We start from the raw sequence: 20,583 nt of genomic DNA, 5'->3' as shown, positions 1-20,583 counted from the left end.
GCTCAGAAAACATCAAAAACAATTTTAAATCATAGACAATTATTGGTACTTTCTGATAAAATCTGCTAAATATCTTGTGCAAGTTCATCTTTGAAGCATACCGACCTGCAGCATACCGACCTGCAGCATACCGACCTGCAGCATACCGACCTGCAGCATACAGCATTTAAGATGCCAATGGCCTTATTATTAATTGTGTACACAACTCCCATGCAAGGTTTTACTAATCTTGTGACTCACCTGTGTTCTGGTGTTTCGATTTCACCCTCCTTCCCCACTCCCTTCCCCACTCCCTTCCCCACTCCCTTCCCACTCCCTTCACCCTCCCTCCCCACTCCCTCCCCACTCCCTTCACCCTCCCTCCCCACTCCCTTCCCACTCCCTTCACCCTCCCTCCCCACTCCCTTCCCCACTCCCTTCCCCACTCCCTTCCCCCTCCCTCCCCACTCCCTTCCCCCTGCCTCCCCACTCCCTTCCCCACTCCCTTCCCACTCCCTTCACCCTCCCTTCCCCACTCCCTTCCCCCTCCCTCCCCACTCCCTTCACCCTCCCTTCCCCCTCCCTCCCCACTCCCTTCCCCCTCCCTTCCCACTCCCTTCACCCTCCCTCCCCATTCCCTCCCCTCTCTCCCCACTCTCTCCCCACTCCCTCCCCACTCTCTCCCCGTCCCTCCCCACTCCCTCCCCACTCTCTCCCCACTCTCTCTCCCCTCTCCCAACCATAATAAACAAAGGTCTCCATATATGCTTATCAGTACAACTGAATATGGTAAACGAAACCCTTTTTATTCAACTTACAGCTCAACATAACACTTGGTAAAACAAGACACTTGGTAAATTTACTGAGTTGTTGTGAGCATTGATGTCACAACAATCTCCTTATCACCTGTCAATCGTTGTCACAAATGACAGGTGATAAGAAACAAGCAAATAACATTAAATAAATCTAATAATCTCGGCCAAAATCATATTATATTAAACTGCACAGATAACTTGTCGGAGTTATTCTATCCTAGCACTTTTGATGTAGACACCCATTGAGGTTTCCTCAGTCACTTGATTGGCTGAGAGGCGAGAATAGGAAAATGTCTTTTGTACAGCTAAAGGCTGGTTCACACTATATCTCCGTATGATGGCGTTTTCCTGTCGGCGCCCATTGGCGACTATGTGCAACGGTGACCGATGGGCGTCGACGAAGGAACCAATTCGGCGATAGTGATGTGATAGTGATTCACAGTCGCGGATGGCTTGATTCGTTTATTTCTGTTTATGATAGTCGCTGCGAGACTAGTATTTGATTCAAGCATGCGAAAACAAAGAGGTTCCTTCACGAAAAAATTTAGAAAAAAGAATGAGAACACAACGTCACGGAGTATTTGCTGCTGCAAACACGGATAAGTTTGTGTAGTTTGAACATCGCTATCATCGTCGATCGCCAAAGTATTGTGGCATCAACGTCGAGATACGGTGATATAGTGTGAACCAGCCTTGAGCCTGTGCATGTCTTACCCTGTTCCACACTCTGAAATTCTATAGTAAATCAGTAATAAATCACTGCTGGTAATATTAAAACAAATATATTTACACAAAACTAAATGCTGAAAACTAAATTATTTCAGAAATAATTAATAAAAAGAGATTTTGATAGTTACTATACTGTAGAGACTCATAAATGTAAGTGTAGACTTGAAGGTAGATGTACAGCGTAACTTACTCTAACTTGGTTACGTGCTTTTATGCTTTTTTTACATTGTCTCCATGATTCTCACCAGCATGATTCTTTTCTCGGTGTGAGAAAATTCAAACATCATGTTTGAGAAATTGTTTCTAATATTTGCTAGAGTTCTATATTATACGTTGGAAAATCTCTACGTTACACGACATAAATGCCTGACCGTGATTGTTGGAGATATTGCGTTAGTGATGTTGGAGTTGTCTGGTCCTGAAAGAGGGCACAACTTCTTTCTCATACATATGATAGGCTGTTGATATAAAAGTGCGCGCTAGTAATTGAAAATTAAAATATGCCATCTGCTGCAGATAGCAGTTCTTACTAAAAACTAACCTGATTCAAATCCGCATCTTTTGTGTTGAATAATTGAGTGTTTATTTTATTGCAGGAAATAATATAATATTAATAAAAATGTAATATTAATGTTTAGATTTGTTTGTATTTACAAAAGAGAAAAATATTTTTATATACATGCGTATGCAGTAACTCGCGAGTCCAGATATAGTCGATGTTTCTTTCAATTGCTGTTAGTTTTTCAAATCATTTGAGGAAGTTCCCTCAATCACTAGATACAGTGAAACATGGATAACTCGCCCTCGGATATAGCGAACACATGGTTAACTCGACTGGATTTGCTTGGTTCGTTCCCACGCAATGATAAATGGCTCTATATAACTCGAACTCAACACTGTTATAACGAACTGTTTTTTGCCCAACGGCTACCGAAACAGTTGCTATCGCTTTAGAAAATCACTTTATTCCAAGCCATAGAGGTAAACCTCAACTTTTCGTAATTTATAAGCGTCGTTATTACCTCCATCGGCACAATATTTTGTCAACGACTGTTCTAAAGGTTTGGTGAAATTATATGTGGTGATTTATACTGCTTTACGATGAATAGCACGGGCTAGCCGAGTCACGGGCGCAAGTATTTTCGCCACGCACATACAAAACAAAAACAGCATGTTGTTTTTGTTTTGTATTTGCGTGGCGAAAATCCTTGAGTGCGTGACCCGGCTAGCCCGTGATGAATAGTTTTCCGACGTTGATTCCGTGTTGAATTAACGTCGGAATGTTGAATGTTGAAAAATGTCTTAAAAATTGTAATTAAACGTATACGTTGTCTTAGCTAAAAAAACTATTCATCGTTTGACCTAAACACAAAACACGTGTGTACATTCAATAAGTATCCATTCAAAAGCGTGAGTGATATACAATGTACCGTAAAACTTTTAATTGAACTGCCTCAGAGTGTTGCTCTTAACGAATGCCAGGTAAAGTAAGGTAATCTTTGCATAAACTTCAAGAAAGATCGGCAAAATTGATCGTGGGTAAAACGCTCAAAAGAAAAATATGTCTTTTCTTTGAGCATTTCAGCAACGATCAAGTTTTGCCAATGACAATCTAAAAAACGTCCTGGCAATAACATCACCTCAAACGACAAACCAATCTCAAGTGATAGAAAAATCTCTATAATTTTTGATAAAAACGTTTTAAACTTTACGTTAGAAGCATTTAATTTGAAACAAGCCATTTGTGCTTTTGATTTATATTATAGTTTGTATATGTTCATGTATCTACTAATAAATAAGTAAATACATGGACTTGTGACAGTGCTCTGATAACTTGAACACTCTGATAATTCGAACACTTTTGCTCGGTCCCTTGAAGTTTGAGTTATCCGAGTTTCACTGTATATTATGAGTCGCGCTAAAGTAAAACTCACCAGCTGTTAGTTGCCAGTAAGTGCTTTGGTTCGTTTTTTGCAACCTACTTTGACTTCATAATTCCAGTGTGTGGAAATTTAATTCTGGTACAACAATCAATTGTAGTATGTCTTCATCGACATCATCGTCTTCATCGGACATTTTGTAAAGCTTTTATTTGAATGCCATGACGCTCTATTTTTCAACTCTTCTATAATGGCATTAAAATAGAGGTTTTATGGTATGCACTTCTCTCACGGGCAGCACTATCTGATTCAATGTAGAATTGTAAATTCATAACTGTAAATAAATAGATTTTCTTCACGCCCAAATCACAGGGATTATCACAGGGATTATCTCCTTAATTTCATAATGTTATTAGATAAAAGGGCTACACCGTGCTTCTGGCCTGTGATTGGCTGTAATTATTTTCATCATCGTAAATGGGAATTACGACACGCATTGTTTATGCTTGGATTAAAACACTAGAATCATTGTCTGAATTTCTCAGCTTTATTCCCGCTAGGTATGAGTAGGATAATATGTCAGGATCAGCCTTCACTAATTATTTATGTCCGCGTAATATAACTCGCAGTTTTTTGTATTATTGCGCTGGGTTAAAATACTTGCGCAAGGAACAGTAAGCGGATTTGTAGAAAGTATATGGAGTTACATATTTATTTAAAAAGATCAGGTGATGCAGACCCAGATAATATGTTTTAATCTCCATATTGGTGCTGAAACCAGTATATAAGGATCAGTATAGCATTAAATTACCTTTCCATAAAGCCTTTGTTTGTCTTTGTTTTGTCTACTACGCTTTTATTCCATCGTAACAATGCATTCATACATACGTAGACACGCAAAGATAGTAGCCTTGCAAAGATAGTAGCCATGCAAAGGTAATCCCTAATTAGTCTAAAATAGCTTCTAAACGAATCTCTTGTAGTGAGCTAGTTTTGTCAAAAATAGTTGCAAAGTTGTTTTCGAAAAGTAACCCTTTAGAGATGGCACTCATTGTGTATACGCTCTATTGTATATTCTGAGTTGGAGCGTTACATTTCATTTACGTGTGGTTTGGGAATTCCCGTGTACATCATGTGGATATTCACACACTTGACCATGCTGAGACAACATTTATAATTTTCCATTTGGTTTTTTCCGATTACAGGCTACAATATCATTACCTACACAAATGTCTTCTTCGCCTGCAAGAATGGACTCGTCATTCTTCTGCAAGCTTATCGGCTCTATGTTATCTGGCAGAAGTTCAAACTTGGTAAGCGCTCAGTTTCCTGTTTGGCGATACTCAGAATGTTCACATCTTTTTGTCTCCCGACATGTCTCACAACTTCCTGCAGAGTTGCTCATGCTTAAGCCTGGTTCCCATATCGATGGGAGACCCCGGCGGCAATCTCGCGCAGCAAAATACTTGCGGCGCTAGGCTCGGCGGCTTATGTTTGCATAAAGCTGCGTCGCCTATGATCGCATAAAAATGGCCGCTAGCCATCCCTTTTTAAAGTACCGACCTTCACCTGTACAGTGCATTTTGGGAAGGTTTTGTCTGCGGCTTTTTGCAAAAATTGAACAGCGCTGAACTCTTGCGTTGACTGCCGGCAACTACCAGCGGTACTTGGCGCATAGGTTCACATTTCCCCGCTGATAGCCCTGCGGTGCTGTCGCCGGTGCTTGCGGCATATATGGGAACCAGGCTGTATCTGTCGTCTTAGGTCATGCTGACTAGTCTCTGCTCCTTCATCAATGTAAAGACTTAGGCTATACCTCGCAGTTGGCAGCGTACAAGCGGCAGCGTACAAGCGACAGCGTACAAGCGAAACATTCCATTCCATAATAAGAGTGAGTACTATAGACTTTTGACCCCTCTGACGCAGAGGCACACACACTGGCAGCAGATGATGTCCAGGTTAGGTTATTATTCCCGCTGATATCAGTTGGCATGGCAAGAGTTTAATTTGCCTCGCACTATTGGCTAGGCTAAGTTCATCTCACTTGTCGTAGTTTGGGGAAACAACATACCCCTCCCTTCCTTTTTCACTCTATCATTTCTCCACTGTTGGCTCTTCTCTCCCGGATCTTCATTGCATCATCTCAGTTATATTCCCTCTATGAACTGTGAGTGTTTGTTATTATGTCTGATAGTGGAGAGGCATGAATAACCCACATAGTTGTAAAGTTTATACAAATAACATGAAGGGGCTGATCATGCAGGTACATGCAGGGTATCAGCGTGTTCAACTCGCGTTTTCCACAGCATATACCCCAGGTTCAGAATGTTGGTGTTTTTTGTCTCTTCTCATTGGCTTATTATGTTGGCAACGAGTACATTTTTCGCACTTGTTACTAGAAACAGAAAGCTCATCATTGTTATAATTCGTTATATGACTAATAATAATATAATGGATTAATTGGAAATAGTTTTGGACTCGGACAGTATACCAACAAGGAGATATTATTAAAACTAACAGCACTCATGAAATGAGGGGGGAAAACCCTTAGTTTCTATGATTAGCATAATGTTTTTTGCTTGACACCAGTTTACGGAAACATTAGTATGGGAAGCAAATCCTCAATTTACTCTACAAGCGCATTTCAGCTTTGTTAAAGGCAATTTTATTAACTTTCCTCGCCATTACTATTTGTGACACTCGAATTGCATGGGTCATGCGAGTAAGATGGTTTTCATACAACTTTGAGTTTTTGGATCAAAGTACAGTCAAACATGGATAACTCGAACTTCACGGGACCGAGCGAAAGTGTTCGAATTATCAGAGCGTTCAACTTATCAGAGCACTGTCACAAGTCCATGCATTTACTTATTTATTAGTAGATACATGTACATATACAAACTATAATATAAATCAAAAGCACAAATGGCTTGTTTCAAATTAAATGCTTCTAATGTAAAGTTTAAAACGTTTTTATCACAAAGTATAGATATTTTTCTATCACTTGAGATTGGTTTGTTGTTTGAGGTGATGTTATTGCCAGGACGTTTTTTAGATTGACATTGGCAAAGCGTGATCGTTGTTGAAATGCTCAGAAGAAAAGACATCTTTTTCTTTTGAGCGTTTTACCCACGATCAATTTTGCCGATTTTTCTTGAAGTTTATGCAAAGATTACCTCACTTTACCTCGCTTCCGAAGGGCGATCGCTAAGCGGATGTTTGGTATAAATCAAATTTCACCAAACTTTTAGAAAAGTCGTTGACAAAAATATTTTGCCGATGGTGGTAATAACGACGCTTATGAATTACGAAAAGTTGAGGTTTACCTCTATGGCTTGGAATAAAGTGATTTTCTGAAGCGATAACAACCGTTTCGGTAGCCGTTGGGTAAAAAACAGTTCGAGTTAACAGTGTTGAGTTTGAGTTATCTATAGCAATTTATCATTTCGTGGGAACGGACCAAAGAAACCGTTTGAGTTAACCATGTGTTCGAGCTATCCGTGGGCCAGTTATCCATGTTTGACTGTAGTAAACAAATGGAATCTGTAAAGCAGTTTAATTTGCTGTCTTTAAAAATACAGAGCTATATGTGATCAGTGCGTCTGTTTATGAATTGCCGACTCCAATCTGTTTGTCATTTATTCAATTATCTTTGACTATGTTTCACACGCATGAAGCGCATCATGTGAATTTGGAGTTGCATTACCGTGCGAATTGTGTGTTTCTATGGACATTCGCATGATGCGGATTCTCTTCGGTGCTTTGTTGAAAAAAGGTAAAGAATTGTACACTATAAATTAATAATTAGCAACACTTTTGTTAGCAACGCAAACGCGTAAAACTCGATCAAGAAAGGATGATGGAAGTATTGAAAATTGAATAGTTGCTACGGTATTTTAATGCATATTATTCGCAAGTGCTGTTTCTATTATTCCCAAGCAAGATGGATTTGATAAGCGAGTTTTGGTGAATCACAAAACTCGCTTATCTTGCGGATTAGGGCCATTTCCATGATGCAGTTAACGTGCGGATTAGCTCAAATTTACGCCTCATGGAAACACAGTGCAGGAGACGTATGCTATGAGTGCTGTGCAAACATTTTTGCGGAGGTGAGAGTTTGCTCGAGTGCGGAAAGACCTGATATTGAAACCTCATTTCCTGTTATTTCCATAGAGATTCTCCTTTTGAATGACTAGTTGTCCCTGTATGGGTGTTTACTCCACCCTCCCATATCATGACCTGGTAGTCACGGCAGCTTCATAAACACCCTCTTCTCCTTACATAACTGAAAACAAGTTGTTTTGTAGTGAGGAGGAAGTAGGATTCAGTTCATTGGCTCGGTGCCAACGCTTGATTACGCCTATCCTGTTTATGAATGCTTGCTGGGAGAGAATATGATTAGTAGCTAGTTCATAGAGTTATTCACCTGTAGACTCACTCTATGGCATGCCTTCTCAATTATTCTTTGTCAAACTCCAAACCCCTCGGAGGGAGAAAGCATAAACAGTATAATTTCTATATAATCGTTATAAATACACCTCTGCATGACACTACTCTTAACGGTGTTAAAGAGAAGTCAAAAAGAAATATTAGATCAACTTACAACAGAGAATAACTTTATTAACTGTATCAGAGAAAGATTTAATACTTCATATCGCTGCTGTGTGTAGTACGCATGTTCAGTGTAAAGAAAATCTCTATACCACAGAGGGAATGCTCCCTGCACCCTGTGAGAGAGCCATCACTTCCTAATGCAGTGAGGTTGGAATTGTACTTCATTCCAGGACAGTAAAAAGTCTAAGAAAAACATTAAAAATCATGTTTCCCAAGGTCAAGCGCACCCTCGGGGCGTATGCACAATTATTTAAGAAGCATTGATCTATGGACTTCAGATACTGAAACATTTCATTCTATGGAATTCAGATACTGAAATATTTAGTTAGTACTAGGTTAACAATCTGAATTTCCTTTAACAGTGGTATCAAAAGGGTTGCCTTCCTTAAATGTAATAATATGTAAACTTTGTGTACTGTTCATTGTTAGCCACTTAGACTTCTACTCAGCGGCCTGAGCTGTTCACACCTAGTTTAACTAATGACAGAAAGCAGATCTCTCATTTTGTCAGTTTCATCGTAGTCTGGCAGGTTAGGCTATTGTCTGTATAACCACGAAGAGCAATTGTTAGCATTCCCAAATAATTTATGACAATTGGCACTAAACGATGTTGGCATGTGGCAACTTCCCAATATTTGAATTCTACTCGTCCCTTTCCCTTATTGACGAGGAAGTGGCCTGTCATTGAAGCCCTCCTCATGATTATTCAAGCAACAAATTGATTTTCTCTGAATAGATGGCAGGTGCTTGCAGGTGGTGTTGCAATGTTTACACGCTGAGAGACATGCCTCACTTGTGTCACGTGTCGTGCCGCCGTGCTGATTCACTGGCTCAACTCATGTGCTTGTCAGTCAACATTAGCAGTCACTGCCTGCAGCAGGATCCTGATTGGAAAGCCTCGGGCTGAATCACTTGTTCAACTTGCTGGTTACTAGTAATAAACCGGTTTAGTCAAGGTCCTGATGCCCATCACAGCCCATGCCTGTCAGCTTGTTTGTAGTAATTGCACAGCTTGGAATCGCCAAAAATATTCATGGTAGGAAGAAATGGAAGAAATTAAAATTAGGGCAAAGGTTACTGGTTGTCTTTTAGTTTAACCCCTTTACTAGTTTATTGTTCAGGGAAGTGTTGGTTAGCATTTTGTCTGAGGTGATTCATAGCTGACAATTTTGTGTGCTCACAAATCGTCTCAGCTCTATATACCTTTTTGCATGAACCAAACGGGGGGGGGGGGAATAGTAGTATGGCACCCCATGCGAGAATTCGGGCTACCTACTAGATCACCCTCGAATGATTGGTTCCCATGTAGAAAAAGAAGAAATATGGAAGCATCCGACTGCTCTTTAGTAGATGAGGTAGTTTTTGCTGTTAGCGAGCGTACAGTGGAAAATTTCCATTTCCAATTCCACGTTTTACCTTAGTAACAATAATTGTAAAAGTCTGTTGCATCTGCAGTAGTTTTACTATTATATGGTTGTAATATAAACTATTATACAACTTTAACAATGTATCTCTTTCAATGATACTTAGGCAGCAGTCAGCATCGAAAAACTCAGGCACATTTTTTATCAGTTTAAAGGTCAAATAAATGAATAATTATGTAGTAATAAAACAATTAAATAATACACTGTCTTATTTTATTAATAATCCCATTTTGTCTGTCTGTTAGTCTGCATAAAAGTTTTCACGTTTTCGCGCTGATTTCATGCAAACTTTACGTGCATATGATCTGTACCTTCCACCAGGTCACTAAAATATTTGGTCTCAAAACTCCATCAGGTTCCTGAGAACCTGCCACTTAGACACCCACCTGTGAGCTACCAGATTGCGAATGAAAAAATTTCCGGGCTCCACCAGTCTTTCCACCAGTGTTACTGTTGCCTTAATTTTCTATTTTTGGAATATCAGAATAGCATTCACTACCAGGATCAGCTCAAAGTGTTAACAATTTCTATTAATTTGAGAGACTTCACGACTGCATCCTGAATATTTTTGTGCAGTCTGAATTTTCGTTGAACTTCATGCATACTTCACATGCATATTCTCCTTACGTTCTACCAGGTAACTAAAATTATCCAGTTTCAAAACTCTATCTGGGCCCTGAAAAGCCCGAGTTCATGATTGTTCAGTGTGTAACAAACAGTAAAAATAGCAATGCCACCCATCCTATCAATATGTACAGAAATCACTCTAGGATGTACTGACCTGCTATACATAACGGCTATCGTGTGAATGATTTTAGTATTAATTATATAGATCACAACTGTATTTCACATTAGATGTTACTAATTTGGTAGATCCTGGAGATCTGGTACTCCTACTCATTATAATTTTCATGAACAACCGTCATATTGCTCAGATTCCATAGGGCCCAGTTGTAGTAACTAGTGTTGGCCCACAATCGTGGGCAGCGGTTAATTACTTATAGGCCACTAATCAATGTCTGTTTTGACCGGCTATTAACCTAAAAACATCCGGTAACTGCGGCAGCTAGACGCAGACTGTAATTGCTGACTCTCCGTAACACACGCATTCCTTTGATAACTATCATCTAGTGTTCCGTCTCATCTTCAGTGGACTGTAATTATAGTTTATAGACAGGAATGTCATGTTCATTGGTAGAGCTAGTCATAGGGTCAGGACTGTTAGTCATTTATAACTCTATTTATAGTCGAAATTTGATCAACCTAAAATGTGGATCATCACTATGTTTCACATGCATGAAGCGCATTGCGGGTTTGGAGTTGTGTGTAAGTTGTGTTACCGTGTGGATTAAGTGTTTCTATGGACATGCGCATAATATGGATTGACTCCAGCGCCTTGTTAAAAAAAGGTAAAGAGTTGTACGCTATAAGTTGATAATTAGCGACACAAACGCTTGAAAATCGATCGAGAAAGGAGGATGACAGTATTAAAAATGTTTAAAATTGAATAGCTGGCGCGGTATTTAATGCGCATCATTCACAAGTGCTGTTTTCATTATTCCCAAGCATGATGGATTCGATAAAGTTTTGCGAAACACAAAACTCAACACAAAACTCACGTAGCTCGCGGGTTTATGCTGTTTCCATGATGCGGTTAGTTTGCGGATTGGCGTCATGGAAACATAGTGCGTGTTAAAATTTAAAGCTGCAGTATTTATTAGTTGGTATATTATACTTGGCAAAGTTTATTGTTTTGGTCTCATCCATGAAGTGTCATTCCAAATGTGATGTAATAACTATAGCAGTCTTACAGAACATGTGTCTGTGGCAACAATAGATGACTCTGCTTTGTGTATCCACAAGTTGTCAGCCATATTTGTCGCTTTGCAACATTGGTGCCCCTCTTTTGTCACAATCGGGTCAATTTTTCAGGACTTGTGTTCTGTCATGAGCAATGTCTCCTTAACAGAGTTGATGTTTTATTATAAGTAATTTTTGTAGGACTGATTGCATGATGTTGGTCCATGGCTATGTTCTATCGATTTTCCAATATATCAACCATTTTTGACCTAATTTGAGTCATGCACAGTAGCTTTATCACTCAACTGTGTATGACCAATCCTTATCATTTATGTCCCGATTCATACTGTACTTATAATCATGGATGTCTAACCATACCGTAGTGTATTAATAGTGTCATGTTTTCCTTCCGCACACAATATAAACTAATTGTGCGCATAAATATATAGAGTAATTCTCTTGAGTGACTCATACAGCAGCGTGATAGCATGACTCATATAGCTACATGATAGAACGAGTAATCAAGTCACGCGGAATGACTCAGAGCTGCGTGATAGTGACTTGATGGAGATTCATAAAGTTTAGTACTACTGCATATCGTGACAGATGAACTTACAAGGACAAACAATGGCAGCCGTGTCTAGACAATTGCTTAATATATGTTTATATTACTCACAAGGAACTGTATGTAGACATAACACTACTAGCTTTTTAAAATAATCCTGACCAATCTGTATAGAGAAAAAGGTTACATAACCTTTTAGAGCCCAATCAACTTCTTACTACCAGCAGTTTCTTTCTTTCCGTGCTTTTAATTCCTCTAGTAGGAACTGCAGAAGACCAGTTTACACTTACCCTAAACAGTATGATCGGGTTAAATACCTCCAGCCTTGAGGTCTGGCGTGTTGGGCCAATTTACAAGAGTTGATACAACAGTATAGAATCCGCTTATATTCAACATGCCTGGCATATTATATACCGCTTATCAGGCCTGTCAGGCTTGCCATGATTGTCAACAATTTAATTATAACACGAAACTTGACTTGCATAAGAAATAACAGTATTTAAAATATCATTTTCCAAGTAAATCGCATGAAAGGAGTGTTAAATCTGTGTAGTCTGTATCATCAATAAATTTTTGGTAATCAATTTCTCCCTCATTCCTCTATACTTTGATGCCAATAATGTAGATGCCATTTAATATGTTTAGAAATATCATAAACGAAATGCCCCGTCTTCCAGGTGTTCGCAAGTAGACTGAGTTTGGCGAGGTCTTCAATTGCACCTCGTGTCCAAGCTATTTCTGGCTCCCATTTATTCTCCCCTCAAAAGTATTCATGTCTCGCTAAAGCTATAGATTTTGGCAGATATTAATCATGACATCAAAAGAAAGGAATTTTGACCGATATGGCCTGTTTTGAATTCCATAAAGTTCTGCAGCCGGAAGTCCTATACTGCAAGCATGCCATCACAAGTTTGTATGGACAGGAAACCAAAGCAGACACTAATCCTTATGACACAGTCAGTGTGTTGATACAGTAACACTTTGAAGGGATAACAAACAAATATTATGGAGGAAGGAGTTAATGAATTATTATCTATAGGAAGTAAACAATAAATGGAATATTTGAGAGGTTTGAGTTAAATAGGTTAAATGGCTACATAAGCAGTCACTCTTGTACAGGCAGGATTACTACTCCAGGCATAATATCTGACCCTTCTAGAGAGGTCATCTTTATTTAGCAAGGGCAGTGTTCTGCACTCCTCTTCCTCTGATGATTTATAAACTAAGCTAAATGGAATTGTTTTAGCGCTCTGCGTAATGTAAAGATATACATTTACCAGTTGTGGGCCTGTTCAAGGTATATTTGGAGTGTCACAATTCTCTACACTGTCAGCTGAGAAACTTGGGAAGGATCCCTGTGGGCGTATGTACTAGTTGTGGTGTCACTGGTAGTATATACTACTAGTGCATACTACTAGTATGCACTACTATCCAGCACTAGTACTAGCACTATACTACTATAGTGCTGCATACTATCCAGCAATAGTATGCAGCACTATAGTAGTATATACTACCAGTAGTATCAGATACTACTGGTAGTATATACTACTAGTGCATACTACTAGTGCGCTGCTAGTAGGAAGAAGCAGTACATGCTGCTGCTCTCTAGTTTGTTATACGGCTATGTTGGTGATCAAATATCATTAGTGTTCGAAAGATAGCATTAGCAGTAGTCGAAAGTGGTAAAAATATATACGCAACTTTAATACGTTTCAAAACAGGGTGAGGGGTGTCAGCAAGCGATTCCTAACATTTACAAACAGAATAGCTCCATGTCTTTTAAGTAAAAATAATTTGCTAGCTCCGGCTTTGAAAGATTTTCATAAATCGGGACTTGTCCAGAGATCTGCTAGTTAGCTTGGGGGTAGGTACTTCCTACTACTTTTGCATTAGGTTATTGCATAGACCCATTAACTATACTGTCTAGTTAATAGGTCTATGGGTCATTGATACATTTGACTAGTTGTTTCCATATCTGTTTATTCTTGTCACCTTTTGCAGACGACTACCGACCTGACATTCCTCAGCCGCTGCCAGAATATGAAGACGTATTTAAGACGTCGAGAGTGAATGAAGGGGAGCCTGAACCGAGCCCCCATGGCCAGGCAGGAGCTATCTCTAATGTGGTGAGTTGAACAGCCTGGCCCAGCTGTCATTATTATATCAATAACAGATCATTATTTATATTAATTATTTATTGTAACCATTTTTATTTTTTGGTCATAGTTCAACTTTTGTTTGGTTACATAAACTTATATAAGCTAACAACTTTTATACAAGTTAGTTATATAAAACTATCTTGAAGTTGCAAGTTATTTTTATATAATGCATTTGATATAACTCTGTGTTGATAAATCTATGTGTTGATACCTCTATGTGGTAAGTTGAACAGCCTGGCCCAGCTGTTGATATAGAATATCCAAACAGGTTCTGACAAGGCAATTAAGCCTCTACATATGTTCAGATAACTTACAAATTTTCCAACATATGATGGAAAGTTTCAGCAACCATTGCTATAATCAATGAGTTTGTTTTGCCTTGACCAGCTTGCGCAAGTAGGTGCAGGGCGCTGCAACGTGTATTGCGTCAGCCTTGCGTAAAGAGTGATGATAAGCTTTGCTTCGTCAGGTTTCCAGAACATTTACTGATTTACAATGCGTCGCACGGAATTTCCCCCTTCACAATGGAATTTTCCCCAAGTAGTCAACTAGCTCTGTTACTAAATGCTTATTGGCCTAGCCCCTGGACGGCAGTACTGCGCAATAGCGTGTAAAATAATTCCATCGCGGTCGGACTCTGGGTTTTCCAATTCATTTATGCGATATCTGTTTTTGTTTATATTCTAATCAGGCTTAAAATTTATAACTCCGCATTGAATAAGCTGTTCAATGTATTATTTTATTTCATGTTATTGAAGGGTCTGAAAGCTTGCTCTAATGTAATAAGGTTTCACATACTCAAACTTAGCAAAAGTACTCAGCATTGATTTAATCTGCCAGGTTGAATAAGTTGTAAAAGTGTATCGCTAATTTGCTCTGCAGATAACTTGCCTAGCTCTATAGAGTACAACCTACTGTCACCGTAGCAGCTGTGGTTAGAATTACATTGCATATGCAACAGTGACAAGCAATTCAAGCGTATAGCTCTTCAACGTTACATGTATGTTCAACAGCTTTTTGCCATGGAACTATATATGAAATTGTGAAAAGCAAGTGTTTAGTTAAATCTACTTTCGCTTCTAAAATAATTTCCTTACCTGGACAAAATTACACATTTGGTAAAACCTAATATTTGACTAGCAGACTATAAATTCCCATAACTTTTGCAACGTGGTTTATAAACACTATTTTTATACCAAATTAATCAGCATAAATTTTTACATCAGCTGATGTCATAAAAATGCGCCAAGTTTGTTGCAGAAGTAGATCGGACACTTTTTTGGTCATTTTTTGTCACGACCGTATGTCCAAATTGTACGATTTATCAATATTGTAACAGCCTACGGCATTATTATCACTTCTAAAAATACAATAATTGCTTTCAGTAGTCCTACTTTTCAAAATCACCCAAAGTCCTTTTATCTACGATTAGCAAAATCTTAGCTATAATGCGTTTGACATGACTGGTCATTGCTAAAAAGAAATTGTGATAAAAATTAAGTTTTTGCAAAGCAAAACTTCGCTCTGGAAGGGCCGTGAATATATTTCTGATTGGCTCAACTCATGCAAATAATTGTTTCCATTAGTTCAAGTATAGATATGATTGGCTAATTAATTAACTGCTTACTAGTCAGAAACGTTTTGTACAAAGTCTACTAACGCTGCACTGCGGTGTTCTTGGTCATACAGGAAACGCTTCGTGGTAGCAGAGTTAATTCTATTGCTGCTGGAATTTTCGTTTTAACACTTAAATGATGCACCATTTAGTTGAGTAGCGAATTTAGTTAATACCTAACATACTACTTCTTCATCTAGGGAACAGGAACCATCTAAAAGTACCCTGTAGATACCGGTGTTATATTGAAGGTACCCTGTAGGTGTCAGTGTTATTTAGAAGGGACCCTGTAGATGTCAGTGTTATATAGAAGGTACCCTGTAGATACCAGTGTTATATAGAAGGTACCCTGTAGGTGTCAGTGTTATTTAGAAGGTACCCTGTAGATGTCAGTGTTATATAGAAGGTACCCTGTAGGTGTCAGTGTTATATAGAAGGTACTCTGTAGATGTCAGTGTTATTTAGAAGGGACCCTGTAGATGTCAGTGTTATATAGAAGGTACCCTGTAGGTGTCAGTGTTATTTAGAAGGTACCCTGTAGATGTCAGTGTTATATAGAAGGTACCCTGTAGATGTCAGTGTTATATAGAAGGTACCCTGTATATTTCAGTGTTATTTAGAAGGTACCCTGTAGATGCCAGTGTTATATAGAAGGTACCCTGTAGGTGTCAGTGTTATATAGAAGGTACTCTGTAGATGTCAGTGTTATTTAGAAGGGACCCTGTAGATGTCAGTGTTATATAGAAGGTAGCCTGTAGGTGTCAGTGTTATATAGAAGGTACCCTGTAGATGTCAGTGTTATTTAGAAGGGACCCTGTAGATGTCAGTGTTATATAGAAGGTGCCCTGTAGATACCAGTGTTTTATAGAAGGTACCCTGTAGATGTCAGTGTTATATAGAAGGTAGCCTGTAGGTGTCAGTGTTATATAGAAGGTACCCTGTAGATGTCAGTGTTATTTAGAAGGGACCCTGTAGGTGTCAGTGTTATATAGAAGGTACCCTGTAGATGTCAGTGTTATTTAGAAGGGACCCTGTAGATGTCAGTGTTATATAGAAGGTACCCTGTAGATACCAGTGTTATATAGAAGGTACCCTGTAGATACCAGTGTTATATAGAAGGTTGCCTGTAGATGTCAGTGTTATATAGAAGGTACCCTGTAGATGTCAGTGTTATTTAGAAGGGACCCTGTAGATGTCAGTGTTATATAGAAGGTACCCTGTAGATGTCAGTGTTATATAGAAGGTACCCTGTAGGTGTCAGTGTTATATAGAAGGTACCCTGTAGATACCAATGTTATATAGAAGGGCCCCTGTAGATGTCAGTGTTATATAGAAGGTACCCTGTAGATACCAGTGTTATATAGAAGGTACCCTGTAGGTGTCAGTGTTATATAGAAGGTAACCTGTAGATACCAATGTTATATAGAAGGGACCCTGTAGATGTCAGTGTTATATAGAAGGTACCCTGTAGATGTCAGTGTTATTTAGAAGGGACCCTGTAGATGTCAGTGTTATATAGAAGGTACCCTGTAGATGTCAGTGTTATTTAGAAGGGACCCTATAAATGTCAGTGTTATATAGAAGGTACCCTGTAGATACCAGTGTTATATAGAAGGTACCCTGTAGATACCAGTGTTATATAGAAGGTACCTTGTAGATGTCAGTGTTATATAGAAGGGACCCTGTAGATGTCAGTGTTTTATAGAAGGTACCTTGTAGATATCAGTGTTAAATAGAAGGTACCCTGTAGGTGTCAGTGTTATATAGAAGGTACCTTGTAGATGTCAGTGTTATATAGAAGGGACCCTGTAGATGTCAGTGTTATATAGAAGGTGCCTTGTAGATGTCAGTGTTATATAGAAGGGACCCTGTAGATGTCAGTGTTTTATAGAAGGTACCTTGTAGATATCAGTGTTAAATAGAAGGTTCCCTGTATATTTCAGTGTTATACAGAAGGTATCTTGTAGATATCAGTGGGGGTCCTCCCATGTTTTGTGACGATTCTGACGACCCGACGACAGGGATATTTAAAAAGTGACAGACGAGACGACCATTTACCAATGTAGGTGACGAGGATTGCGTAAATAGGATTACTAAAGGTACGGCTGCACGTAACGAATTTTTCGTTGGTTCGGAGTTCTGGCCGAAATCACGAAAAACGCAGAATTAATCGGTCAAAATTCACAGAATTATTTGAGCTGTGCATGCCCACCGAGTTCGTCGACGAACGCTTTTAACAGATTAAACAAATTATTAGCGAGCACGATTCTAGCAGCTTTAACAATTAGTATAGTCCAAGACATGTACCGTGACACACAATAAAAATACGAAAGCATTTCAACATAGAACACACGATGTAACTGTCTAAGTCGCGCTATTATTAGTTAGCGAACACGACTTTAGCAAATTTTAAGATATATGTAGTCCGAAAACATAATGCAACACACAAGAAAATTATTACAGAAAGTTATCATAGTAAATACGATGCAACTGACTTGTTTGCGCTAGAGATGTCGACAATCTTTACCGCAAAACTTTTGCTGCTAAAAAGGAAATATAATTAAAAAATAAACAAATTGTAGCTATAGCGTCCAAACAATAAATGCATTCAATAACGCAATCTAAGCAGTTGCATCGTGTGTACTATGTTGATTTGCACTTATACTTTTACTATTGTGTGTCATTATACGTCTCTTGGACTATACTAATTGCAAAAGCTGCTGAGATCGTGCCCGCTAGCACGATTCTAGCAGCGCAGAATAATTCTGTGTGTTTCAATCATTTCGTGATTTTGGTTAGAACCAACGGAAATTTTGTTACGTGTTGCCGTACCGTTACTAACTTATTATTTGTTCATAAATCGCCACGGTCAACCGAAACTTCACTAGTTTTGGTTTGAAGCATCTGGCCCAGCATTTACAGACTGCCAAATAATTAAAGCAATGAAATGCCACGACATTGACAGCAAATCCGTTTCCAAGTCTGTGACTGACAGTGATTATTAAAGGCAATCTCGGTCTATTTTCAGTACAAGAAATATAGCTCTAAAAACCTAAGACGGCTGTCACTCTTCGCGGAGTAATCAGCAACACTCCCAAACATCACTAATATGCTTATGAAGGTCGCTGGTTGAGCCATGCTTTTGGTTAGCAGAATTTTAAACCTAGCGAGTTTCAGATTTTTAACGCAACCCAGTGCCAACAGTATAGATATTTGTATTAAAATAACGAATGTGAAGAAAGAGGTTGTTTTGGTTACCAATTTGAAAAAGGTGACAGTGATTTTAAAAGTGACGACAGTGATTTTAAAAGTGACGACAGTGATTTTAAAAGTGACTATTCTGACGACAGCTTTGTGTGGTAGGACCCCCATCAGTGTTAAATAGAAGGTACCCTGTTGGTGTCAGTGTTATATAGAATTTGTGTATATAACCCTGTATATTTCAGTGTTATACAGAAGGTATCCTGTAGATGTCAGTGTTTTATAGAAGGGACCCTCTAGATGTCAGTGTTTTATAGAAGGGACCCTTTAGATGTCAGTGTTTTATAGAAGGGACCCTTTAGAGGAAGTAGACCATCCACACAATGTAAAACCTTATCTAAAGCTGTAGGCTATTGCTCTAATTTTGTTGCAAGTCAACCTTTAGTTAAAGTTGTTCACCATTGCTCTGCTGTGTTATGTTGCCGAAAGCTACATATCATACTTGAACTAGAGTTTCCCTTTTAGACATCAGACGTGAGACGTAATGAAGGGGGGGCCATTGCCGTCGTCTCCCAATCAATTCACAAAAGAAAATCGGCTCTAAATTCAAAACAGTCAGTTCCAAAGGCCCCGAAAACCTCCAAGCCTAAAGTTGCGTCCCTCAAACGTCAGAAGATGACCTAGCTGACATAAAGGGAGGCCGGCACCCAGTACCACCTCCTCACCATAAGTGGCCTGTTGTCTATTTACTGTCAGAATCTATCTATAAATATATGACTACTTCCTGTGATGTAGCAAGGCATTTAATCATGTTATCTGTATCATCAATAAATGGCTTGGTAGTCAATTTCTCTCTCATTTCTCTATAATTTGATGCCAATAAAGGATTCTTCCACTAACAACTGAGTCTGTTGATTCATACTGCACTGCGACTAACAAAGTCGGTGTGCATTTCGCCTCCTATGCCCTTGCACTCATCTGGCCGGGCGCCAAGTTTGACTTCTTTGTTAAGGGGATTTAGTGATTGCATAGCGCCTTTCCTTGAGTCATGCAGCCACCCAAATCGTTTAGATAGCCCTAGATTCTTTACTTATATTTTGAAGGGGTGTCTGGTGAAGCGCCCGCGAAAAATATCTGTACTTAGCTAATCAGATTATGAAAATCATTTCTCACAAAGGCTTGATAGGCCATTCGCATTCTGCATAATAGTCATTCATCATACTCAGGGGTGCGTGACCAATCCTGGAGAGGGGACTTAGGGGTGTGCAAGCAATCCTGGGGTGGGGGGGCAGAGGTTGGATTTTTATTGTCATAAGCCACTGTTCTATGAATTGTATATCTTATTCATGTGCATAAAAAACTACAGTTTAATTTTTTATGAAGGTTTAGCCCACATCAATTGATGGTCATTTTAGAATAATGATGGTATTTCATATTTTTGTAAGTTCAATGCAAAAGCTGAATCACTAGAGAATTCAGGTATTAGTTGACGTTCTGTCGCTGTGGCATGCGGCCTTGTAGCGTCACACCTAGCTGCAATAAATAAATACTCTTCAACAACGCTGGCAACGCAAAATTCAAGTCAGTGTGGAATATTTAACCCATCCTTCTGCTCAACTAAGAGCAGAAGTATTTACAGGTATTTAGAGATGTTATCATTGGCATATTTAGTAAACCCTTTAGCATCTCCAAGGTGCCGAAGAATAGTGGGTGGTTAACGAGCTCCACCCCTTTCAGGATATGATTGCCTGGTAGCTCAATAGCCGAGCACAATCGAGGGTGTGGAGCACCGATTAGTTTGC

At 39.0% G+C, this 20,583-nt stretch overlaps 1 protein-coding gene across 3 annotated transcripts in view; it reads left to right on the top strand.

Moving 5' to 3' along the window:
* The window catches only part of LOC137398717 (transmembrane protein 26-like), a 33,599-nt gene extending 13,951 nt beyond the window's left edge, over positions 1-19,648 (top strand). For 2 of the 3 annotated variants that reach the window (XM_068084904.1, XM_068084901.1), the window contains 3 exons: positions 4,609-4,716; positions 13,808-13,932; positions 19,307-19,648. In XM_068084904.1, coding sequence (XP_067941005.1) covers positions 4,609-4,716; positions 13,808-13,932; positions 19,307-19,465 — 392 coding nt within the window. In that variant the 3' untranslated portion in view covers positions 19,466-19,648. The remainder of the gene's footprint in view (positions 1-4,608; positions 4,717-13,807; positions 13,933-19,306) is intronic. The other variant, XM_068084902.1, reaches the window with a different exon arrangement.
* Positions 19,649-20,583: the final 935 nt, after the last annotated feature.

Source organism: Watersipora subatra, chromosome 6 (assembly GCF_963576615.1).
Source record: "Watersipora subatra chromosome 6, tzWatSuba1.1, whole genome shotgun sequence".
Lineage (NCBI taxonomy): Eukaryota > Metazoa > Bryozoa > Gymnolaemata > Cheilostomatida > Watersiporidae > Watersipora > Watersipora subatra.
This window is presented reverse-complemented; position numbering and strand designations above follow the sequence as displayed.